Source organism: Salvia hispanica, chromosome 1 (genome assembly GCF_023119035.1).
Source record: "Salvia hispanica cultivar TCC Black 2014 chromosome 1, UniMelb_Shisp_WGS_1.0, whole genome shotgun sequence".
Lineage (NCBI taxonomy): Eukaryota > Viridiplantae > Streptophyta > Magnoliopsida > Lamiales > Lamiaceae > Salvia > Salvia hispanica.
Genome location: NC_062965.1, coordinates 42,019,407 through 42,045,404, shown reverse-complemented (window position 1 = coordinate 42,045,404; position 25,998 = coordinate 42,019,407). Strand labels below are relative to the sequence as shown.

The window sequence follows — 25,998 nt, the reverse complement described above, 5'->3', positions numbered from 1 at the left end:
AGTGATTGCAGAAAATAATTTGCTCAAATATTCAATGGTTTTTATTATGTGAACAAATAATTTGTCCATGCAAAGTTTCCTCCATGAGCAGTGTGCTGATAAACAGTCTTCTGATACAAATACAGCAGTAACCTAAAACCTATTTACTTGAACAGGCACCCCTTGCTTCTTCCCAGACTCGAGCATTGCGTCCAAAACAGCAACGTCTCGAGCGCCTTCAAGATAAGAAAGGCGAGGCTCCGCTTGGTAGTTGCCATCCTTCTGCAAATAAATCAAAAGAATTATGATACATCAGAGAACCCAGTTGAAGAGGCATCTTGAAAGTGGTTATATATCACTAAAGAAATGAGTTTTCAAGGAAGAGAACATAAGGATTTGTACCAAGCCATCAAAAACGAATTCATTACATCTAATACACTCCAATTCTAACACAAATTACACAATCTGAAGATGTAAACAAGAGCCATAAGGATTTGTACCAAGCCATCAAAAACGAATTCATTACATCTAATACACTCCAATTCTAACACAAATTACACAATCTGAAGATGTAAACAAGAGCAAGAAAAATGAACAGTAGCTAGTACCATCACTTCATATGGCAGTACCTTTAGATTTGCCAGTGAAATATCTGAAAAAAAAGTTTTCAGCTCCTCAGTCACACCACTGAATGGGTAAAACCAGCTTTTTACTTGCGCATCAGCCGTATAAAGGAGAACCTATGATGATATCAAGATCCATAAAATATAAGTTTGCAGAATTTCTGAGAGATGATTATTGGAAAGTAAGAAGAATAGTTTGATTGTTTTGATGATGAAAATAGAGAAAGATTAGATGATAAGACACTCTTTCTTAAGTTTTCTATCCTAATTAGACTGGTTGTAGTAGGTAGTACGAGTATCTAAACATTCTGATTACATTCTGATTCTATTTTTTCTTTACATAACAGTAATAGTTAAAGACAAGAATACGATACACTATTTCTCTAAAATCTAGTTGTTATCTAAAAATAGCTTGACTTAAAGTAGTCTATTAAGCCAGAAAGGACTAAAAAGTTTATTTACCTTGTATCCATCCTTCCCATCTTTGCTACCTAGCTCAACTTGTAATGTTCCTTTCAAGCCCACAATTCGCCATATCACCTGAGCCAAATTGTGGAGAGTGTTTAACCCTCAAACTATTAATATCACATAGAGAACTTCTCATGACACAGAGGGTCTGTGCTTTATACCTTTGGAGTTCTAGATGAAACTACAATCACAAAAACTCCAGAACTACCATTCTCCAGTTGACTACATGGACAATGGAATAATAAACATAAGCAATGTGAAAATGCTAAAAATTTCAAATACGACAAACTAAACAGAAAAATTAGATGAATGCAGTCCACAACATTAAAATCTTACATCGTTGAAGAGACATGGTCTGGACCAGGCAGAGTTGAATCAACATGAGATGTTACGGCTGACACTGAAGTTACCTCACATCCAACAAGCTTTTGATTTGCAAGAGATTATCGTAGCCAAAAAGCAGATAAACTGGTGTCAATAGAACACGTAGTATAACATAGCAGCTATTGATAGTCAAAGGTGTGGAGCAACTTTTTTTATGATATTATAATTTTAGTCTATGTGATATGCTACAAGAGTATATGTTTTTTACATGAAACATAGGCTTGTTAAGCTCCAGTGGATTGGGCAACCCGGAAGTGCTTTCTCATCAGCAGATACACTTACATTTTTCTGCAGTTAGTTTCTTATTTTTCTTTTAGCCAGAAAGACTGAACATTAGAATAGATTTTAGAATTCATAACTTCAGATATAAAGTGTATAAATAAAGCAAAGGTAAAATATTATCAAGTTTAAAAAGAAAAGAAGGATTAACTTAACGCATGTTAACTCACCATTCTTAAGCTAGAAATGAAATGGACACCCATATCTAGAATGAAGCCTCCCTGCCAAAACAGGAAACATTCTTAGTCCAAAGAAATGAAAGTTTGATTCAAGTGGTCTAGTTCTCATGGTAATACAAAAGAGAGGAAAATATGACTGCAAATACAGTTTTGACTTTACAAGAAGGATGAGACTGAAGTATTGCACCCAAATATAGATAAAAGAAGATTGATTTATATGCAGAGGCTACCTATCATTTCAGCAAGTTTTCCATGAAGTAGCTAAATTGGTTGGCTAATGGCTATGCAGTTAAAAGTGTAAAACTTACGTTAAACCCACGTCTCCAAGAACTTGAATAGTATGGATTTGAGTTGGTCATTGATCCTTCAATAACGACATGTATATTAATAATGTCTCCAATTTCAGCCATCAGTTTTTTGCCCTGTAAAAGCATGCACTCGTTTCATACACCATCTGGATAATGACAGTCAAAAAGCGAGTAGGCATAAGTGTGAGGTACCTCCACAAAGGCAGGTTCAAACCGATAGTTTTCAGCAACTGCCCAGATCGGGGCTGGGTTGATAGAGGAATAGCTCGATATTGCTCTTTCAAGCTCAGTAACAGCTTCATTAGCAAAGCAATAATTAGATAAATCATAATTACTCTGCAAGGGTAATACTGTTCGTAATAACATATACCACTGTCAACATCAAGGTATAGATTGAAAATGCCATAACCAATGTGCAACTTTGTGAGCTGCAGTTACAGCCTTAAGGTTTCGAGTAATTAATGAAAGGGAGAAAAATAGCCAATCAAACAAAGCAATTATCATGAATTGCAGATCATTCACGTTCATATGGTCAATTTAAGGTGCATGTTTGGATTCTTTATAACATAAGAACTGGAACATATAACTACTTTTCCCAGTCTATGCTTTTTTTTTGTCAAGGATAAGATATTGGAATCCTATTAGCACATAAGTCGACTGTAACAATCCAGTAAAACCACATGTGGCTACATCACAATCAAAAGCATGGATCCTGTAAAACTGAAGAAAAAGGATCTCACTTACAAGCTGCAGCAGGTTTCTCTTCAGAACAGAAATTGCATGGAAGCACACCAGACATGCAAGAAAAGATACTGTCAGTAATTCCGTACGAGCAATTAGACAGATATCTAGATCTGGTGACCTATAAAAACACTGTAGAAACTTATGGACAAGTCTTAAGATGGATATGTACGCATTTAACAGCCATCACCTTGAAGGACATGTTTTCCAGCCTTTAGCAACCTCAGTGACATATCCACCTGAACATAATATTTCTCTTCTTAAAAGCACATTAAAGTCAGGATCTAAAATCTGTTGCATAAATATTTTAAACTGAACTTGATATGAAACTTTTGCATTGAAAGTGGTTACATAAAGAGAGGAAACAATCGTTAATTGGTTCATTGTTCATCCACCACTTTTACAAGACTGATAGACACAATAAAGGAGCATCTTGGTATGTTAGACAAGCTCATCAACCATTAGATATGTAGTAACGTAACACCTCAAGTATCAAGTCAAAGAAGCAAGCCAAGGGGAAGACTCGCAGCAATGTAGAAAAAAATTAATTGGTTGTTCAATACTACTATCACTACGGAACATTATATACAGCCTAATAATGGTACTGGGCATGACAATGGCCTTAAACTTTATCATGTAATCTCCATTACAACTATTAACTATACATTATAACTTGAACCTATTCGGTGTAACTACTAATGAAACAAAAAGAATTCACCCTAGGCGCAAGCTTAGTAGATGTTGCATAAGTTATTTCCCCAAAAACCATGCCACTAGCTTCAAATGTCATCTACCGACTCTTTTTACGGAACTAACCGAAGATGAACTTCCGAGTGCTAGCAACAAAGCAGAATTTAGTAGTATATATTTCAAGAGTCATATCATCCAGATATATCTAATCAGCAGAATTCCCATTCACAGACTTAAGAGTATGATCTAGTTGTGTTGCACACACATGCCCAAAAACACACAGAGAGAGAGAGAGAGAGAGAATAATTGCCTGAATCTGGCCGGCAAGGACGACGGCGACACCAATGATGGACGCATCTTGAATGATTTCATCAAGTCCAGAGTCTCCCCACTTACACTCCACGTCAGGAAAAAACTTTTTAGCAATCTCCACAGCACTTGTAGCTGACTCCTAAACAAATGAATTCACAACTTACACTTTATTTGATTGAGAATTTTGTAATCATAAAAATCAAATAAGGAAGCAGAAACAATTTATAATCTCTGCTCATCAAAACGGAAAATGCAGAGCAGTTGATATTTTTGCCTGAGTGCGACTCCAAATGGCTCCGAGATGAAACAAATTAGAGATTTCAGCTAAACGGGGAATATAAGTAGTTCGAACGAAGATGCCAGCTCCAAGAATGGCTATACGTGGTGGCTGCTGCAGCTGCGACGCCATTGATACAGATACTGATGCTGATGGAGTGGTGAGCAGCATGGGATACTGCTTTGGATCTACACTATTCTACTTTGAAATCTAATTAAATTAAACTTTAAAATAAAAACGTGAGCAACATGGGACAGTATTTTCCCAATTGCGTGGTGAGAAATTCTCTGACTTTTCAGAGCATTTAATTAACCTTATCCTTTTCTCTTATTTTTCTTTTTATTTTCCGACCAAACTAAATTTGGATCCAAATCAAGAAAAAACTATATCAAAATTTGTTCAGCCTATATAACATTTATAAATTCATTTTTTATCCAGAATCGAATATCCCAAATCTGTGTTATTTTTTGTTTGGAAAAACTGTCACTATATTACTACTTTGGAAAATGTTGTTTCAAGATGCATCACCTCTCACGGCAAGTACCGATTACGATCCTACAAAGAGGGGGAAATATCTTAATGCAATTGCTCATTAAAATTATAAAGCTAATCAATTTGAATGAGTGGAAGCGGAGGCGGCGAATGAGGGGTAGAATTTCGATTGAGTTTTGGAATGGAGCACAGAACTCTCGGTTTTTAGTGGAGCTGAATTTCATTTGAATTTTGAGAATCAAAATGTGAGGGGTAGGTTGGTCAATTTATAATTATTATGAGAGAAATAATAACGACAAAGAAGAGAGAAAATATGAAAAAATTAAAAACCCTTGTTATGAAAAATTCGCACGCCTCAAACTCATAGACTGAAAGGTCAGCGAATTTTAAACCCTGATTTCAAAAGGTAAGCTAATTGAGACTCATATTCTGAAATCTTTCAGTTAGGATAGTGTTAGTGGATAGTGTAACTTCATTATTGATAACATAGTAATACCAATAAAAGAAATTATATTTGAACATTTCTAATTGTTTGATATTAGAGCATCCACAATGGCGGCGAGCGGGCCGGCTAGCCGATTCTCGGCGCTGGCCGGTCCGCTCGCCGAACCATTGCGACCGGCTAGCGCCAAATCGGCGAGATTTTCGGCGAGCGTACGCCGGTTTCTGAGCGCTCGCCGATCGGCTGGCCGCCATTGCAGGCGGGCGATCGGCCAACACTTTTTTTTTTTTTTTTTTTTGAAACACTATATATACGCTATTTTCACGTCATTTTCATTCACACCACTTATTTTAACGAGTTTTCTCTCTCTCTTTAATTTCTGAACAAGATCATCAACGCGAAATGAGTAACGCGGGTGGTAGTAGTGGTGGTAGTGGTGGGGATGCTGAGGAGTACGAACGGCAAATGAACGAAGCATTGGAGGCCTATACGTACGTCGAGATGAACCGGCTGATACAAAGGGCCTTGCAGCCGGCGGTACCTCGACCTCGACCCTTTGTCCGCCGCCGAGCAGTGATTGATCGGGATCACATAGCTGCACATCAGCGGCTATATGACGACTACTTCGCAGAGCACCCGCGGTTTGGGGCCAACCCTGTTCAGGAGGCGTTTTAGGATGCGCAAGGAACTGTATATGTCTATCGTTGACGCTTTGGAGCGTCGATATATGTGCTTCCGCTTCAAGCACGATGTGGCTGGCAGACCCGGCCACACCCCTATTCAAAAGTGCACTGCGTCAATCGGACAGTTGGCCTACGGAGGTGCGGCAGACATGTGGGACGAGTACCTCCATATCGGTGAGACGACTGCCCTGAAGTGTCTGAAGTATTTCTGTGAGGGCGTCGTTAAAATATTCAAGGACCAGTATCTTCGAAGCCCTACCTCGACGGAATGTCAGGATCTGATGCAGATGCACGGGGAGAAGCATGGGTTCCCGGGGATGTTAGGCAGCATAGATTGTATGCATTGGGAGTGGAAGAACTTTCCCGCTGCCTGGAAGGGGTTCTACACCACCGGCTACAAGGGAAAGAATCCCACGATGATCCTCTAGGCCGTAGTTGATCATCGGTTGTGGATTTGACATGCATATTTTGGGGTAGCCGGGTCGAACAACAACCTCAGCGTCCTCAACTCGTCGCCCCTTTTCAACGAGCAGTGCCAAAGCGTCGGTCCGGCCATCAGTTTTGTCGCCAACGGCAACCGGCATGATATGGGTAACTTGGCGGATGGGATATACCCTACGTGGCCCGTCTTTGTGAAGACGATCAAATTCCATGTATAATAAATACACTATATATGAAAGAGTTATTCATTATTCTAGTTTTTTAAATAATTAATCATCATCACAATTATTGTCTAAGTCATTTTATACGTAAATATACAAAAAATGGTAGCTTTATATTAGAACATTATTTGTTTTGTTTTATTATGAAACCATGGAGATATTTCATGTATTAACTATTACTATCAATTAACTTTGATAAGATTAAATTTTTTTAATTGGAGATCACTATCACTTTTGTTATAGTAGTTTTAGTTTTTTATAATTTTAAATTTAAATGTTATTTATGGAATTTTTTTATGAAACTTTTTGATGGTATATTGAAAAGGACAAAATGTACTGGAATTAGTTTTTAGATCATCTTATTATTATTATGAAGTGTATTATTTAAATTAATTATATGACTAATTATATAATGTAGTTTTTGTTTAATATTTTTATTGCACATTGATTGTATGAATATTATATACAAGTGCTATGTTAAATTTAAAAATAATTAAATAATAATAAGATGATCTAAAAATTAATACTAGTGCATTTTATCCTTTTCAATATACAATCAAAAAATTCCATAAATAATATTTAAATTTAAAATTATTAAAAACTAAAACTACTATAATAAAAGTGACAGTGATCTCCGATTAAAAATTTTAATCTTATCAAAGTTAATTGGTAGTAATAGTTAATACATGAAATATCTCCATGGTTTCATAATAAAATAAAACAAAATAATGTTCTAATATAAAGCTACCATTTTTTGTATATTTACGTATAAAATGACTTAGACAATAATTGTGATGATGATTAATTATTTAAATAAATAGAATAATGAATATCTCTTTCATATATAGTGTATTTATTATACATGAAATTTGAAGAAACTTTCCATATAATTTAATGTTTCCATTGTTTATATCTAGTTGGAAGCGTGACTATATGTATTTTCCACTTGTCAAATATCTATTAGTAGGGTATACCAAATAGGATTGACACCTTGGTGAGGATTGACCACTAAATTTTTACTCGATAGGCTGAGTATAGGGGGGAGGATACAGAGTGTGGTGGGGTGACTTGGCGATGCAGGGGGAGAGATTTCAGTCTCTGTTGAGCTGGAGGGATCCGAGGGCGTCGGTGTTGTTCATGGCGTTCTACTTCTGTACTGCATTCGTGCTCTACGTGACGCCGTTGCAGATCGTGCTGCTGGTGTCAGGGTTCTATATATTAAGGCACCCCAAGCTCCGGAGAAAGACTCCGCCCATCTCTACTAATTCCTTCAAGAGGTTGCCTGCCAGATCGGACCTCATGCTGTGATCAACCTGCCTCATAAACTATTGGATTTTACTAGGATTTGGACTTACTATCTAGTTATGATATACTCCCTCTCCGTTCCACAGTAATAGAGGCGTTTCGTTTTGAGCTCTCGTTTTGAAAAAATGATAATAAATAGTTAAAGTGGAGAGAGAGTAAAGTAAGAGAGAGAATAATATAGTGGAGAGTCTTATCTACAATATTCTCTCTCTTACTTTACTCTTTTTCCACTTTAACTATTTATTATTATTTTTTTAAAATGAATGCTCAAAACGAAACGCCTTTGTTACTATGGAACGGAGGGAGTATGTTTTTGATTGAATTCACAGCAATTATTAATGTTCACATCAAACTGCCTCATCAAATAATTTGTTCAAATTGTCAATGGTATTTATTATGTGAATAAATAATTTGTCCATGCAAAGTTTCCATGAGTAGTGTGCAGATAAACAGTCTTCTGATACAAATACAGTAGTAACCTAAAACCTATTTACTTGAACAGGCACCCCTTGCTTCTTCCCAGACTCGAGCATTGCGTCCAAAACAGCAACGTCTCGAGCGCCTTCCAGATAAGAAAGGCGAGGCTCCGCTTGGTAGTTGCCATCCTTCTGCAAATAAATCAAAAGAATTATGATACATCAGAGAACCCAGTTGAAGAGGCATCTTGAAAGTGGTTATATATCACCAAAGAAATGAGTTTTCAAGGAAGAGAACATAAGGATTTGTACCAAGCCATCAAAAACGAATTCATTACATCTAATACACTCCAATTCTAACACAAATTACACAATCTGAAGATGTAAACAAGAGCAAGAAAAATGAACAGTAGCTAGTACCATCACTTCATATGGCAGTACCTTTAGATTTGCCAGTGAAATATCTGAAAAAAAAGTTTTCAGCTCCTCAGTCACACCACTGAATGGGTAAAACCAGCTTTTTACTTGCGCATCAGCCGTATAAAGGAGAACCTATGATGATATCAAGATCCATAAAATATAAGTTTGCAGAATTTCTGAGAGATGATTATTGGAAAGTAAGAAGAATAGTTTGATTGTTTTGATGATGAAAATAGAGAAAGATTAGATGATAAGACACTCTTTCTTAAGTTTTCTATCCTAATTAGACTGGTTGTAGTAGGTAGTACGAGTATCTAAACATTCTGATCCTATTTTTTCTTTATATAACAGTAATAGTCAAAGACAAGAATACGATACACCAATTCTCTAAGTTGTTATCTAAAAATAGCATGAGTTAAAGTAGTCTATTAAGCCAGAAAGGACTAAATAGTTTATTTACCGTGTATCCATGCTTCCCATCTTTGCTACCTCTCTCAACTTGTAATGTTCCTTTCAAGCCCACAATTCGCCATATCACCTGAACCAAATATTGCAATTTTGGAGAGTGTTTAACCCTCAAACTATTAATATCACATAGAGAACTTCTCATGACACAGACGGTCTGTACTTTATACCTTTGGAGTTCTAGATGAAACTACCATCACAAAAACTCCAGAACTACCATTCTCCAGTTGACTACATGGACAATGGAATAATAAACATAAGTAATGTGAAAATGCTAGAAATTTCAAATACGACAAAACTAAACAAAAAAATTAGATGAATGCAGTGCACAACATTAAAATCTTACATCGTTGAAGAGACATGGTCTGGACCAGGCAGAGTTGAATCAACATGAGATGTTACGGCTGAAACTGAAGTTACCTCACATCCAACAAGCTTTTGATTTGCAAAAGATTATCGGAGCCAAAAAGCAGATAAACTGGTGTCAATAGAACACGTAGTACAACATAGCAGCTATTGATAGTCAAAGGTGTGGAGCAACTTTTTTTATGATATTGTAATTTTAGTGCATGGGATATGTTACAAGAGTACATGTTTTTTAAATGAAAAAGCATAGGCTTGTTAAGCTCCAGTGGACTGGGCAACTCGGAAGTGCTTTCTCATCAGCAGATATACTTACATTTTTGTGCAGTTAGTTTCTTATTTTTCTTTTAGCCAGAAAGACTGAACATTAGAGAATACTTATATAGAATTCATATCTTCAGATATGAAGTGTATAAATAAAGCAACGATAAAATATAATCAAGTTTGAAAAGAAAAGAATGATAAACTTAACGCATATTAACTCACCATTCTTAAGCCAGAAATGAAATGGACACCCATATCTAGAATGAAGCCTCCCTGCCAAAACAGAATACCTTCTTAGTCCAAAGAAATAAAAGTTTGATTCAAGTGGTCTATTTCTCATGGTAATACAAATTAGAGGAAAATATGACTGGAAATACAGTTTTGACTTTACAAGGATGAGACTGAAGTATTGCACCCAAACACAGATAAAAGAAGATTGATTGATATGCAAAGGCTACTTAACATTTCAGCAAGTTTTTCCATAACTAAATTGATTGGCTATGCAGTAAAAAGTGTAAAAACTCACATCAAACCCACGTCTCCAAGAACTTGAATAGTATGGATTTGAGTTGTTCATTGATCCTTCAATAATGACATGGATATTAATAATGTCTCCAATTTCAGCCATCAGTTTTTTGCCCTGTAAAAGTATGCAGTCGTTTCACACACCATGTGGATAATGGCAGTCAAAAAGCAAGTAGGCATGAGTGTGAGGTACCTCCACAAAGGCAGGTTCAAACCGATAGTTTTCAGCGACAGCCCAGATCGGGGCTGGGATGATAGCGGCATAGCTTGATATTGCTCTTTCAAGCTCAGTACCAGCTTCATTAGCAAAGCAATAATTAGATAAATCATAATTACTCTGCAATGGTAATACTGTTCATAATAACATATACCACTGTCAACATCAAGGCATAGATTGAAATTCCATATAATTCTCACCAATGTGCAAATTTGTGAGCTGCAGTTACAGCCTTAAAGTTTTGAGTAATTAATGAAAGGGAGAAAAATAGCCAATCAAACAGAGCAATTATCATGAATTACAGATCATTCACGTTCATATGGTCAATTTAAGGTGCATGTTTCTATTCTTTATAACTTATAAGAACAGGAACATATAACTACTTTTCCCAGTCTATGTTTTTTTGTTGTCAAGGATAAGATATTGGAATCCTATTAGCACATAAGTCGACTGAAACAATCCAGTAAAACCACATGTGGCTACATCACAATCAAAAGCATGGATCCTGTAAAACTGAAGAAAAGGGATCTCACTTACAAGCTGCAGCAGGTTTCTCTTCAGAACAGAAATTGCATGGAAGCACACCAGACATGCAAGAAAAGATACTGTCAGTAATTCCGTACGAGCAATTAGACAGATATCTAGATCTGGTGACCTATAAAACACTGTAGAAACTTTATGGACACGTCTTAAGATGGACATGTACGCATTTAACAGCCATCACCTTGAAGGACATGTTTTCCAGCCTTTATTAACCTCAGTGACATATCCACCTGAACAGAATATTTCTCTTCTTAAAAGCACATTAAAGTCAGGATCTAAAATCTGTTGCATAAATATTTTAAACTGAACTTGATATGAAACTTTTGTATTGAAAGTGGTTACATAAAGAGAGGAAACAATCGTTAATTGGTTCATTGTTCATCCACCACTTTTACAAGACTGATAGACACAATAAAGGAGCATCTTGGTATGTTAGACAAGCTCATCAACCATTAGATATGTAGTAACGTAACACCTCAAGTATCAAGTCAAAGAAGCAAGCCAAGGGGAAGACTCGCAGCAATTTAGAAAAAAATTAATTGGTTGTTCAATACTACTATCACTACGGAACATTATATACAGCCTAATAATGGTACTGGGCATGACAATGGCCTTAAACTTTATCATGTAATCTCCATTACAACTATTAACTATACATTATAACTTGAACCTATTCGGTGTAACTACTAATGAAACAAAAAGAATTCACCCTAGGCGCAAGCTTAGTAGATGTTGCATAAGTTATTTCCCCAAAAACCATGCCACTAGCTTCAAATGTCATCTACCGACTCTTTTTACGGAACTAACCGAAGATGAACTTCCGAGTGCTAGCAACAAAGCAGAATTTAGTAGTATATATTTCAAGAGTCATATCATCCAGATATATCTAATCAGCAGAATTCCCATTCACAGACTTAAGAGTATGATCTAGTTGTGTTGCACACACATGCCCAAAAACACACACAGAGAGAGAGAGAGAGAGAGAATAATTGCCTGAATCTGGCCGGCAAGGACGACGGCGACACCAATGATGGACGCATCTTGAATGATTTCATCAAGTCCAGAGTCTCCCCACTTACACTCCACGTCAGGAAAAAACTTTTTAGCAATCTCCACAGCACTTGCAGCTGACTCCTAAATCAATTCACATCTTACACTTTTATTTGATTGAACTGCATAACAACCTTCTGAATTTTGGAATCATAACACGTGACATGAAAATCAAATAAGGAAGCAGAAACAATTTATAATCTCTGCTCATCAAACCAAAAGATCAAATTGGAAAATGTAGCAATAAATCCATTTCTGGATGGCAGATAGACGATTCGATTTATTTGAATTGAATTGATATTTAAAGAGAGGATTTGGGATTTGCCTGAGTGCGACTCCAAATGGCTCCGAGATGAAACAAATTAGAGATTTCAGCTAATCGGGGAATATAAGAAGTTCGAACAAAGATGCCAGCTCCAAGAATGGCTATACGTGGTGGCTGCTGCAGCTGCGACGCCATTGATGTCTGCTTTTAATCTAAAATTGACTAGTTTTAATGATGGATTGAGTGGCTGTTTACCATCTCATCTTTGTAGTATAGTGTTACTAGAATCACTAAAAATTCTGACATGGTTTTTATTACACAATTACTAATTTACTAGAAAATAAATAAAAAGAAAAAAGTGATTGGAGAGTTATTTGAGGAGAATAAAAAAAATTCATTAATTTGTATGGAACGAAGTTGGAGGATTATTAATAGAGAATGACATCTGTCTCGTAAAAAGAGAGAAACACTTATTTCATCTATCTGCTCCATGAATATATTATTAATAGAGAATTATATGAAATGAATATTTCATATATTCATTTTGACTATAGGGGCTTTTGCTCGATGGCTAAACAAAATATATCAGAAATCCATCATGTTACTAGAACAATATACATGGAAGACTTTATATTTATTCATTTAATAGTATAAAAAATTAAAATCTGAGTTTTATAGTTCAAAAGAATCTAATGAAAACTTATCAAATGCAAACAAAACATATTTGGTTGACAGTTGATGGCTTAAACCATATCAGTTGTTGGCACTGGGCAGCACAATTAATAAGTTTTCAAGTTCTCATTTCAAGATGGTTCTTAATTGAACCACTCGTTTAAGTCTACAGACGTAATGTCATACTACATTTATAATAACGATCATGTCCTGCATTGGAAATAAAGATTCGCTTTTCCTTGATGAAAGACACAAAAATCTTACAAGCTTTAAAACATGTAATTCATTAAGATAACATTACTAACAATATGCGTGCTAGAAAATAAAACATAGGAGACACGAAACTAAGCGACGAGCCTGAAAACAAAAATAGGACTAAAAAGCTCAGTGCACTCATATTCAGCTTCCAATGGAGGTATGAATATGTCTTCGCGGGGTTCCTCATTGACACCAGCCTGCGTTGCATATTCCAGGGCCATCTCATAATCGACCTGCAACGTATTATGCAAAACAACACTCAGTAAATGATTGAGAACTTCGAAAGAGCATGACACCAACCTAGATTGACACATTCACCAACGTTGTTTGGATGAGACTATTTTTCAAGTGATTGACGGATTTGGTACACTCACGGTGTACAGTTATCTAAAATACTTCTTCAAATCTTATCCAGACTCCATATGCAACCTTAAGTTATATTTCCAGGACAAAGCAAGCTCAATAGTTGCATATGGTTCTAATACTAGTACTAGCTTCGGGTTATGGTGCAAGTTCACTCACATTCAAATGATATTCTGTTCCCAGCAAACTATAGTTCTATCCAGGATAACTAGGAAATCCTTGTTACATAGCTGAAGATACTAATTGATGGACCAAATTCTCAAGGAAAATTTCTCACCTGCTCCACGTGTTGAGCAAGCTTTTCTCGCAATGTTCCCTCAGTCACTATTTGAGTTGAAACTTGTTTCAGTAATTCTGCATCCTTTCCCTCGTAACGTCTTCTCTTCGAAGCATGGGACATCTCCTTTAGTATTTCATAAATCGCACTTGTGGCATTAGGAATGTACCTGTGATATGGAAGAAAAAAAATTTAGCTTCGTTTAGGTCAGATCATATTCTGCAGCAACAAAACGGAATCAACATTTTCAAAAATTAAAAAAAAAAACAAAAAAAGGATGACATGGTCAAGTCATGGTTCTGAGCTAGTATTACATAAGATACACCTCAACAAGATTGGCAAGGTAATGACTCACTTGTTCAAACTTCGCTTTCTCTCTTGCTGCTCACGAGCCTGTATTCTTTTCACGATCTTGGATTTTAGCTGGATGCAACACTGCTGAATAGCTGTCTAGTAGTGGCAACATATTTTCTCTCTCAAGTCTTAAATTACTTCAAACGTTATCATAAAAATGGAAATTAATTGCAAACGTTCATACCTTGACAGCCGAGGCTATCTCACTAATGTCATCACCAATGTACTCCTTCCCAGTCCCTTTAAAAGGAATTTTGGTGCTAACAATGCTCACAAAGACACCAATCTTGTCTTGTGCTTGGTTGATCTTGTAATTGCTCCAACTGGAAAATGAGACTCAATTTTCAAAGAGAATTTTATTTGCAGTTGTATCTCCAAAATAAACTCAACTAGCAAACCAAACTGAATCAGAGTATATAACTAAGCAATGAATGAAGCTGAAATTGTCCCGACTATTTCTTCGGATCTTTCGGAAAAATATGTTAGACTTGGCAACTTCTGTTAAACGAACATAGTACTACGTCTAAGATACTGATACCCGAACTATGTATATTGACACAATACATAAAATAGATGGATCTCTTACTTGATTCTCTTTACAGCAGTTCTGGTGACAACATCAGCACCTTGCTCAAACAGAAGTGGAATCCGGTTGGCAAACCGGAAAACATTAAGGCCCTAAAGTTTAGCCAACATGAATAGATCTCAGTCAGATGCCACATGAACAGCATTATGAAATCAGGTTATGATTCATTTGTAGTAAATCATTAATAAGATGCCTTATAACAATTGACATTAGTCAGAAGGATATATACTCGAAATATAGCAAGCAAATATGGCTATAAGTAAAGACAAAACAAAAGTAGACACTTGTATATCTGGCACATCCCCAACAAGAATCAAGAAAGATATTGCTTATGCCATCTCGATTAAGCTAATTTACACATAATCCATGAAAGGCTCAACATTTCAACTTCCAATTATGTGCAGAATGCTACACTATATAGGTTAATCGTTGAAAAACAGGATTGTATTCGGAAGAATCTTTTCACTGGGCTTAGAAGCAGAAAGAGATGCAGAATTTCAGATTAGGTTGGACACCTATAGTGGTCGACCTCATCCATTAAGGACTAAGAACGTTTCTTCAGATAAATCATGACTCGTAACAAGAAGCAAACTGCAATACCTAGGCATATGATACATATCTGCCTCTTTATATATTATCAGTTATTATTAGTTTGTTATACATAATTTTATCTCTTAGAGTGTGATTTGGTCTAGGAGTCTCTGTATGATTAGGACTCCAGTATTTATCTCTTAGAGTTTTATTCCGGTTGAAGTCTTTTATTGCCATAAAAATAGGGCTTTGTTACCTATTTGAAGTGTTCAAAAATAAAATTTGATTCACCTATTTTTATTGTCGCCTTTTCAAAGGAAGCCCAAGCATTGATCTTTTATTAATTTATTTTCGAAGATATTAGAAAATGCCTACTGTGTTCCTGCCTATAAGTCTGTATCAACGTAATGTGGAGCAATGGTTTAGAATAATTTGCTCAAAGAACATGCAACATAGGTCTAGCCATCTAGTAAAAATCTTGGAAGTGTTGCAATGCACAGGAAGAATACTATCAATGACAAACCACACTAATTCACAAATGAGATATTTATAGCCAAAAATACACTATTTGACAACTGAGAGTACAGTAGTGATTTGTAGTAAAGAAATTAATAATTCACGAAAGAGAAAACTCATTGTTTGGAAAGTGGGGCACAGTGCACACTCAACAATTTGGTAAAAATATGGGGCTCGGGGTGACTGGGCACGTGCCCCACAAATCAGGGAATATACTGTTTTGCGAAGATGATAATAAATAATTAAAGTAGAGAGAAAGTAAAGTAAGAGAGAGGATAATATATAAGAGAGTCGTATCTACATTATTCCCTTACTTTACTTCCTCTCAACTTTAACTATTTATTATCATTTTCCCAACACACGTGCCAAAAAGTAGGCAATCACTTGAGATGGGACGGAGGGAGTAGTAGTATTAATCACATCAAATAAATCTATATACATTATCATTGCACATTGAAAACAGAAGCTTAGGCGTAAAGATAAGCTTACAGCAAAAATATAGTAGTAAAATTTTAAAACAGCATAACACAAACTTAAAAATTGTCAGCATTAGAAAATATAAAAGTTTCAAAGCAAATTGCAAAATATAAAGTACTCCAATAACTAAATATCATCATCACTTAAAGGTCGGTTCACCTCTTCTCATCAAATGTATTAATATATTCATGGTCTTCATCGTCATCCACAAGAGTAGCTTATTCCCTTGTACTTGTGCTACCTCTAGTATGATACACTGGTTCCGATGCTTCAGAAGCTCTCCCGATGAAAATTATCATCCTCAAATACCAAATCATCAGGATCATTATTCTTGTCCATCCTACCAAGTAACCATTTGTTACATTCATCAATTTTACTCAGGAGAATAGGATTAGTTTTGTCACTAATCTTGTATCTACGTTTGAGTGCTCTGTTATACTTCAAAAGCTCTAAGTTATTCAATCTTTGTTGTGCTAGATGATTCCTCTTTTTCGTATGAATCTTTAAATGAGAAAGGAAAATAAAATATAGGAGTATGTTAGTTTATTCAAAAATATAAATAAGTTCATTCAAATTCTAATTACTTGCACTTTGAAAAAACACTGCAATTTCTCTGAAAGCCGGTAGCACTACATGTTAAGTTCAACACTCGAATCGCAAAACTTTGCAAATTTAAAGCTTTCGATACAAAGGTTCCCACCATACAGCTGAAGGAAAAAAAATATAAATATTTATCATTACTATTCAAATAAATGTAAATAATATAATAAAAAGGAAAATGAATAATTACCTGGTGCCATTTGATTTCTGTTTCGAATAGCCATAGGATTTCCAAACCAAGAGACAACCGCTTTGTATTTGGGCATGTCTTTCCTAATGATCTTGTCTTGATTATTTTGGTCGGGAACCTCAAGACATGCACATACCTTCCATGATATATGAACATGTGTAAATACCCTTCACATTGGCATAAAAGACTCCAAGATTCAAGTAATGACATGTAACAGTGTAATAGTTTGTGTAACTGATTATTCCATCGAGAATCAATTATATCAAATGCCCTCTTAAACTTCTCTTTCATAGAATGAATTGGAAATGACCTCTTTGCATCGATCCATTGCCTCGTAAATATACCTCATAGCGGGCTTACACTTAGCATTAACCATCCTCAACACTTGGACAAGTGGACAACCCAGATTTTACTGAGACCGCAGACATTTCATCTATGCACTCAGATTAGGTTGTCCTCTTGATGGTTCATGTTAAGTGTGAGCCCGCTATGGGGTATATTTACAAAGCTACATATCAATGAAAAGAGAACATTTCCAATTCATTCCATAAAAGAGGAAAGTCTAAGATGGCATTTTATATAATTGATTCTCGATGTCAGTTGCACAAACTATTACATGTTGTTGGTCATTACTTGAATCCGAGAGTCTTTTATGAAAATGTGGATGGTATTTACACATGTTCAGAGATCATGGAAGGCATGTATGCATGTCTTGAGAAGTTGGTTCTCGACCAACATATTTAAGACGAGAACATTAGGGAAGAAATGCCCAAATACAACTGTGTCTCTTGTTTTGGAAATCCCTTTGTTATTCGAATCAGAAATCAAAAGGCATCAGGTAATTATTCATTTTCTTTTTAATTATATTATTTACATTTGTTTGAATGGTAATGATAAATTTTTATATCTTTTTCCTTCGGCTTTATGGTGGGAACCTTTTGTAACTAAATCATCAAATTTGCAAAGTTTAGCGATTTGAGTGTTGAGCTTAACATGTAGTGCTACCGGTTGTGAGAGAAATCGGAGAATTTTTCAACGCATAAGTAATTAGAATTTGAATTAATCTTATTTATATTTATTGAATAAACTAACATATTTTAAATTTTTCTTTTTCATTTATAGATTCATACCAAAAAGAGGAATCGTCTAGCACAACAATGATTTAATGACTTAAAGCTTCAGCACTCAAACGTAGATTCAAGATTAGTGACAAAACTAATCCTATTCTCTTGAGTGAAATTGATGAAAGTAACGAACGGTTACTTGGTAGGATGGACGAGGATGAGGACGAGAATAATGCACCTGATGATTTGGTATTTGAGGATGATAATCTTCATTGAACCCTAAACCCTAAACCCTAAACCCTAAACCCTAAACCCCTAAACCAGTGTACCATACTAGAGGTAGCACAAGTAAAAGGGAACAAGCTACTCTTTTGGACAACGATGAAGACCATGAAAATATTAATCTAGTCATATCTGATGAAGAAGTGGACCTTTAAGTGATGATATTTAGTTATTTACTTTATATTTTGCAATTTGTTTTGAAACTTTTATTTGTGTTATCTATACACCTAAGCTTCTCTTTTCAATGTGGAGTGAGAGAATGTACAAACACAAATATAAACAAATAAACATAATTCGCCTATTCTGGCGCCCCGATTCGCGCGCCCCGCGACCCTAACAATTTTGGGCATCATGATTCACAAAGGCGAAGCTTTCACAACCGGATCGAGGCAGAATCGGTTGAGGGGAGGCGGCAAGGCTAGGTTAAAATTGAGATAGGATAGTAAGTGTGGTAAAATAATTAAGGATAGAAATTGAAACATTTCTAATATTTGATGATATTAAAAATTAAATCCAAAATCAAATATGCAATAAAGGTAAAATAGCAACTCTAGTTATGTTTTTATTATTATTACTACCTTTTGTGTGATCTCAATTTGGAAAATTTATTATCTCACTCACAAAAATCTGTGACAGTGGCATCGCAAATCACCTGCTTCTAAATGCATATGAGGTAAGCACTATGAACTAACACAAAGACGAAATAAGAAGTGGCACTGAAAGTACATTACTGAAATCAAGATGTGTTTTTAAGTGCTCTGCAAGCAGCATAGATCAGAGAGAGAACTAACTTGTTTTACATCTTTTCCACCCAAACTGAGTCCTGCTTCCACAATGAAAGGATGGCCCTCAAATACTTGAGCGCTGCATGAGATGATTAACATATTTAAATTTCTCATTTCATAGTAAACTAAACTCCATCCATTAGCAGAAAAAAAGATCCAGGAACTTAATGGCTAAGGCTACCTTCCTGAATACGTAGCAACCATATCCGGATGCAGTTCCTTTATGATCCCTAGACGTAGATTATATTCTCCAGCAGGACTAAGACACTGCAAGTGATCACAGCTAAGGCAATAAATTGGAATAAATGAGAGCAGAGGAAATCTGAAACTTATTTAAATGATTCTATCAAATCAGCGAAATGAAACCGGAACCAAATAATCAAGAAGGAAGAAGCATTTAATGAGTAAAACTTACATCACCACTGGGATCATCAAACTTTGCTTGACGGAACAACTGATGGATGCGAACAATTTGCTGAGATGTTAGAGACTTCACAGCCATTTTGGGAGTAAAATCTGGACCCATTTCTCCTATAATAATCATTAAAACAACCCAGTTATAAGCAAGTATTATCGTTATGTGGACTTATCAATCATCTTTAGCATTCGATTGGCCAAAAAAAATTAAGCACAAATGCTACTCTATGACCATAGCAACATGGTTCATTAGTCATTCCAAATGGAATGTGCTAAAGAAAAAGAAGATTGCTTAAAACCTCATAATAACTTGGCGAGGCTCGTCTTGGCAAAACTATACATTACACAACTCTTAATATTTGCACAACTTGATTAGATTCATATTCATCTGGATTCTATCTACGCTTAAAGAATTGCCATTACTTTTACTCCACTGTCCTCTGCGACTCCCACGATTACTATAACCATACAAGATACTTGCTTCAAAGGACAACATACAACAGAGGAAGCAATCTACCATACGCAAATAGACATGGAAAATGGTTTCAAAATTCATCTGATTACTATATCAGCCTAACAAATATGGTCTTGTTACTTAAAACCATGACATTTGCATAGGGGCCTTGCTCTTCCAGGGCTTAAGATCTTTCCACTCATATATCAAAATCTTAAGCATTTTCCTGCATTGTTCTTTCACAAATAACAACAATCACCTGCATATCTTACCAATTAAACGCTCAGCATGGGACTTCCCAACATTCACAAACTCATGCTGAAGAAACTGCAAAAGATTCTGCTTTGAAGTTTCAGCAATAAGTCTTTTTATCAAAAGCAAATCAACTGCTGAAGGATGGTACTTGGTCTCAAGAGGAGCAGGTGGCATTACATCTGTCCTTCTAGCAAATCTCACACTCATATTTTTACTGCAAAAGCAAGCCATGGAGTTTATTTATTAGTTTACTGATTTACTGAAAAATAAGTCAGTAAGAAAAGAATAACATGGGATTAAGAGAAAGGGAAAGCAAATACTCTGGAGACTCTGACAGAAACTTGAAAAGAAATTGTGCATATGGAGTAATGACAGCCATTTGACGCATGTAATGCAATATTTTGGACTGCAGATGCAAACAAGAATCTCATGTCAGGAAAACAGTCTTTATCATAAGGAAATGAACCTTATATTAAATTTATGAAATCATACACGATAGGTTGTCCAGTTTCCCTCGATTACAATCTGAATTTCAGCTCCATGCCACCTTTCATGATTCTCTCTTTTCTCATGGACATGTATGTGAGGAATATTCCTGGAAGTTAATGAAGTGAAATACTATCACATTTCACTTGCCACACTTTAACAGTGTTTGAAAGGATGCTAGTCATGTCCTGAAGACATGTATGCATACCTATGAATATCAATATCTAATCGGCAAAACGATGAAAATGTATGGCCTTTCATTGAAGAAAAAATTTCAATAGGCAGCCCAGTACTCATCTTGGACCAGATAAGAGCCTGCACACATGAGAATAGATAAATTTACGTCTTTGTGGGACAATGTCACTACCTTCACAATGGGAACTACACTCATAAGCTGAAAATAAGGTAATAAAGCAGCAGGTGACAATATCATGATGAGAACTTTGCTTAACATACAGATAGAGAGTCAATACTTATGAGAGACTATTGTGCACGATAGCCAATTATTTACAAAACCTACCATCTTCGCACCAAGTCCAAATTTTCCTCTGGTTTGTTTTAAGCCGTACTTAGTTCCAGAGAGGACTGCACAGATGTCACTCTTAGAAGGAAAATACAAAGTATAATGAATGTAGATTAGAATTGAATTTCACAAAGTTATATGTTGAAACAAATACAAGAACTATTGGTAAAAAACTCCAATTAAAAGAACATAATCTATTCGTAAGAACGAGCTATCAGAGTCAATTTAAAAGAACCTCGGCCAAACATGTTTGGGATATCATCGTGCGGCATTCCCCTTCCATTATCCTGCATCAAAGAAGATGTAATCGGATGTTGATTGATAAATTACATACTACTATCATGTATCTTAGAATTCAGATTTCTAGGGTTAGATGAAATGAAGTGGCAAAAAAGCCATCACAATAGTGTGGAAGGAATGTATCGATTTACACCTTACAAGTGACCCGATAATATGAGGCCTCACGACTTTTTATGGGCTTAAAAGCTGTTGGTGCTTTAACTTTCTTCCCAAGAGCAGCATTCTTTGCTTGAGTCTCTTGGAAGCGAGCTTCCTTGGCAAGTCTTTTCTGAAAAGCAAGAACTTAATGCTATTGTGGAAATTAGCCATGCTATATTCCAATCACTACAATAAAATATATATGCACCTCACGAGCCTTGTCTGTCTCAAAGTCATCGTATAGCGCTTCATCAACCCGTTCATGATTAGCAAGACCAATCATGGAGTTGAATTTATTTCTCCCAATTTCTTCACTAGAACAACCAACAATTAAGCATTAGTAGCAGTAAATACTTGATCCAGATCTAACTAACGCATACACATACTGATACATACATTGTTATTTCTATGACGGGAAGCTCCGCAATAGCCTCAGCTGAATCAAGTGCATTTTCAACAAGCTCTCTAACAGTTGTGTACAAACATTTTCCAGGCTGAGATATATAGCAAGGATAGTGAATCTAAAACATACGGAAAGATTAAGCGAAATCAATTAGACATAAACCTCACATTATCAAATCCGGCAATGTTCTTGTTATCTGCAAAGAACTCCGCCGGAGATTCTACAATAAATATGAAGCACAACATCAATTCCACAGGAAAAAAAAAAAAAAAAAAAAAACAATTCCGCATACACATTAACGGGAATTGAAGGCATGAGAAAGCAAAGAGTACTCTGTTTGAGAAGCTGGGCATCTTTGGGCTTTCTAGGCGTTTTCGATTTCGACTTGCTTGCTTCAGCTGGGCTGTCGCCGCTAACTTCCATTTTCGTCCAAATTAGGCGAGGTTGCTGACAAAGGAGAGAAGAGGGGTTTTATCTCCCGCGCGAGTTCATACTTCACTTCATCAATTGCACACGATACGGCCAAATCTCACAACCCGACCCGACCCGACCCGACCCGACCCGACCCGACCCGACCGGGACTCGTAACTTATTTTTAGACGGGATCACTACCGTGCGATGCACGGGTAATTTTCACTTAGAAATGAGAAACGATGTTATCACGTGGACTTTAAAAATAAGAATGGTATAAATAACATTTTATTAGACAACTACAGTAAAATATTAGTAGAATTAAATAAGTTAGAAAATATAACATAAATACATACTCCCTTCGTCCCACAATAGGAGTCATATTTAGTTTCGGCACAAATATTAAGAAATATAAAGACAAAGTGAGTTGAATAAGTTAGTGGAAAATAGATCTCACTTAGAGCATCCACATCGCGTCACAATGTGGGCTCGATCTCATCTTGGAGAGACGAGACCGCATCGAGACAACGATGCAACCCTCCCATCTAGTCCCGTCGCGTCGCGTGGCTCGTCGCGGAGAGAAAGATAGCGAGTCAGCTCGACACGCGCGTTGGCCACGTGGCGAGCTCCCGTTCGTCCGTGACGCCCACTCGTCCACCCCCGAGTGGGCGTCGTTTATATCCGTAGAAAATAATTTTTTTTTTTTTTTTTTAAATTGCGAAAAAAATTAAAAATTTTAAAAAATTCCCAAAAAATACTAGCCTTTTTTTCAAAAAAAATTTTCTTTTCTATTCTCCGACTACACGAAACAGTGCACGGATTCCCTGGGATGCTCGGCAGCATCGAGTGCATGCATTGGCAATGGAAGAATTGTCATGTGGCGTGGATGGGGTCATACGCGAGCACAGTAGCGGACACAGTAAGGAGGGAGGAAGGGCTTAAGTGTAACACCCGCTTTTATTATTACCTTTTCACATTGAGATTTTGTTTTGAGAACGAGCGAGTGATAGACCTTGAATAAAATACCATCTTTGTTTTGATGGTTTGCGAATGAAATTTGTGAATGCTTGATTTGTTGTTGGTTAATCTTGGGGTGTAAGTAGTCAAAGAGAATGATGTGTGATTCGTTGATGGGAAATTTGGGCGATTGTTTAAAGTACATGGAATAACACCAAGGTACTAAAAATAAAACACCACAATTTAATCAACGCTCTAAATCAAATATTTAGGCCTATCACTTTTATCAATTTTTCTTCTCTTCTAGTTCATTTATCTTTATTCAATTGGGCTACTTTTAATATAGCCATTTGTTCCTAATTCCTATTTAATTATGTAGTCAAATCCTCAATCAACATAAATCCATTTTCCTAAACCCCTTTCTACACGTTTTTATCAATATCCCCACTCCCTAAAATCTCTCCAACAAACAAAATCAAATCTCTACATTATATATCTCTCCCCACAACTGCATCTTTTATCAACGCCGTTTCACAATCTCAGTGCAGTTTTTGCGTCTCTTCCGTCAAGGTAATCTCTCCTTCCATTGAATACTAGAATCTCCACACTTATTGATTCCATAATACAAACTCGCAATATTACAGTGTGAAGAAGAACAGAGAAAGTTGTGATCTTTAATACCTTGTGCCTATGCAAATTCTGTTCCTCCCAAAGATATTTTCTTTTTATCAATTCCATGACATACTTCCATACATACACGTTAGTTCATGGGAATCTGGAACATTTTATTTAAATTTCTGCAACCCACTGAATGACACTTTGCTCCCAAGGTTTCGACCTTTAATACTTTAGAAGCTGCCTTTTGTTTTCTCTCTTCAACCTTAAATTCTTGGAATTACTTATGTCTGCCCACTAATAATTGAAATCGGACAATTAGAATCTAGTAAAAAGTTAAGAATGGGAAAAGGGGAGAGAAAGCTTACCTGACGTGAACGGGCTGGGCAGTGGGGTCGACGGACAGCGGCTGCTCGACGGCGGACTCACGACGGGAGGGAGACAGCGGCTGCTGGTACAGCAGCGAGCGAGAGAGAGAGTTGTGACTGGAGTAGGATTTTTGTGCTTCTGTGAAGTGAGATTTAGAGAGGGAGCTACGGTGGGAGCCGAGTTGGTGTTTCGGAGTGTGATAGGAAAGAGAGGAAGAAGAGATGGGAATTGGGATTGTTCTGTTTTATGAATTGTAGAAGATGACAGAGAGAGAAAGCGTGAGTTTTTGAGAGACAGATAGTGTGACGATTTGATAAGTATAGAGGGGAAGAGTTTGCTGTTTAGAATTGATGAAGGAGACGTTTTTGATGGCTGGGAGTTTTAATTGTCACACCCTAACCCTTATAACGTATATGCTTACAATAAATAAACACAAATTTAAGCAAAGAAATAATATACCAATTTCATCACCATCCAAATTCTATAATTACAAAATCCATCATTTACTAGGCTTATTTACAAATATTCTAAACCAACATATATAAATGACGTCAAATATCATAAGCAATTTCAGATCCATATGCATATGCCTCTCTGTCCAGTTTATTATTCTATGACAAATCAAGCCTGGTATCTGCCTGGGATTTCCAATATGCCAATATGATTTGACCTGAAGGTCCCAATATGATTCGACCTGAAGGTCCCACTGTGATTGACCCGAAGGTCACACTGTGATTGACCCGAAGGTCCCAATATGTCTACTGTAATTTCAGATCCAGGGCAAGACTGTCACAGATCTTCTTTAATTCAATAATGCAGATAATTCTAATGCTATATGAAAATATGTCCATTGCACCACTCACATATCCATTTCGTATTCCACCAAATAAATCCAAATAACATATACTACATGAGTTCATATCATACTATCCAAATATTCACTTCAATCTAACACATAGCAATCAACCGCGTAACATATGTAAAATAAAAGGCATAATTTATACCCACCTTACCATAACATGTAATTAAATCGAACATTCAATTCCCTTCTCAATCTATAACTCTTATTCATATTTGTGAGGTTACGAACTCATTTGCCGTCATGATCAAAGACCCTCTCTTTTACCTATTTTTCCTCCTCTCGAACTATTTTCTTTTTTTCTTTTCCTAGCTACCTCCCCTCCCCTCCTCCAAACAATTATATACATAATTTAAACAAGTGACACACATATATGCATGCTACGTTGGTTCTTTGTTAGAGGATTAGTGGCACCCTTAAATGGTGAACATGTGTGCTACACAAATATATATAATTTATTTATTTATTATAATAATATATGTATATAAGTATGTAATGGAGCCC

The 25,998-nt window shown here is 36.2% G+C and overlaps 3 protein-coding genes across 7 annotated transcripts; all 3 read right to left on the bottom strand.

Annotated features, from left to right (window-relative positions):
* Positions 1 to 18: 18 nt before the first annotated feature.
* LOC125201805 (uncharacterized protein YMR315W-like) lies at positions 19 to 4,450 on the bottom strand. Of its 2 annotated transcripts, none has more exons than XM_048100064.1 (12): positions 4,238 to 4,447; positions 3,962 to 4,102; positions 3,152 to 3,200; positions 2,965 to 2,982; positions 2,413 to 2,516; positions 2,221 to 2,334; positions 1,904 to 1,954; positions 1,407 to 1,495; positions 1,232 to 1,292; positions 1,065 to 1,142; positions 609 to 719; positions 19 to 261 (listed from the first exon to the last, which is right to left on the bottom strand). In XM_048100064.1, the coding sequence occupies exons 1-12, from the start codon at positions 4,409 to 4,411 to the stop codon at positions 133 to 135; spliced, it is 1,119 nt and encodes a 372-aa protein (XP_047956021.1). In that variant the 5' UTR covers positions 4,412 to 4,447; the 3' UTR covers positions 19 to 132. The 2 variants fall into 2 exon arrangements, with proteins under 2 accessions (XP_047956021.1, XP_047956022.1); XM_048100065.1 differs by lacking the exon at positions 19 to 261 and adding an exon at positions 392 to 452 and having other exon boundaries at positions 551 to 719; positions 4,238 to 4,450.
* A 3,739-nt stretch (positions 4,451 to 8,189) lies between these two features.
* Positions 8,190 to 12,625, bottom strand: LOC125201806 (uncharacterized protein YMR315W-like). The gene is made up of 12 exons (XM_048100066.1): positions 12,413 to 12,625; positions 12,031 to 12,171; positions 11,219 to 11,267; positions 11,032 to 11,049; positions 10,471 to 10,574; positions 10,279 to 10,392; positions 9,975 to 10,025; positions 9,472 to 9,560; positions 9,296 to 9,356; positions 9,121 to 9,198; positions 8,682 to 8,792; positions 8,190 to 8,432 (listed from the first exon to the last, which is right to left on the bottom strand). Exons 1-12 carry the CDS (start codon positions 12,545 to 12,547, stop codon positions 8,304 to 8,306), a joined length of 1,080 nt encoding a protein of 359 aa, XP_047956023.1. The 5' UTR covers positions 12,548 to 12,625; the 3' UTR covers positions 8,190 to 8,303.
* A 614-nt stretch (positions 12,626 to 13,239) lies between these two features.
* Positions 13,240 to 25,818, bottom strand: LOC125201178 (DNA topoisomerase 6 subunit B). Of its 4 annotated transcripts, XM_048099160.1 has the most exons (21): positions 25,644 to 25,818; positions 24,635 to 24,874; positions 22,616 to 22,730; positions 22,451 to 22,503; positions 22,277 to 22,374; positions 22,089 to 22,194; positions 21,876 to 22,010; positions 21,678 to 21,729; positions 21,440 to 21,504; positions 21,128 to 21,234; positions 20,926 to 21,028; positions 20,754 to 20,839; positions 20,451 to 20,647; positions 19,723 to 19,838; positions 19,489 to 19,574; positions 19,314 to 19,386; positions 14,863 to 14,954; positions 14,461 to 14,599; positions 14,278 to 14,372; positions 13,923 to 14,091; positions 13,240 to 13,515 (listed from the first exon to the last, which is right to left on the bottom strand). In XM_048099160.1, exons 3-21 carry the CDS (start codon positions 22,704 to 22,706, stop codon positions 13,369 to 13,371), a joined length of 2,010 nt encoding a protein of 669 aa, XP_047955117.1. In that variant the 5' UTR covers positions 22,707 to 22,730; positions 24,635 to 24,874; positions 25,644 to 25,818; the 3' UTR covers positions 13,240 to 13,368. The 4 variants fall into 4 exon arrangements, with proteins under 4 accessions (XP_047955117.1, XP_047955116.1, XP_047955118.1 ...); XM_048099159.1 differs by having other exon boundaries at positions 24,635 to 25,818; XM_048099161.1 differs by lacking the exons at positions 24,635 to 24,874; positions 25,644 to 25,818 and having other exon boundaries at positions 22,277 to 22,345; positions 22,616 to 22,733.
* Positions 25,819 to 25,998: the final 180 nt, after the last annotated feature.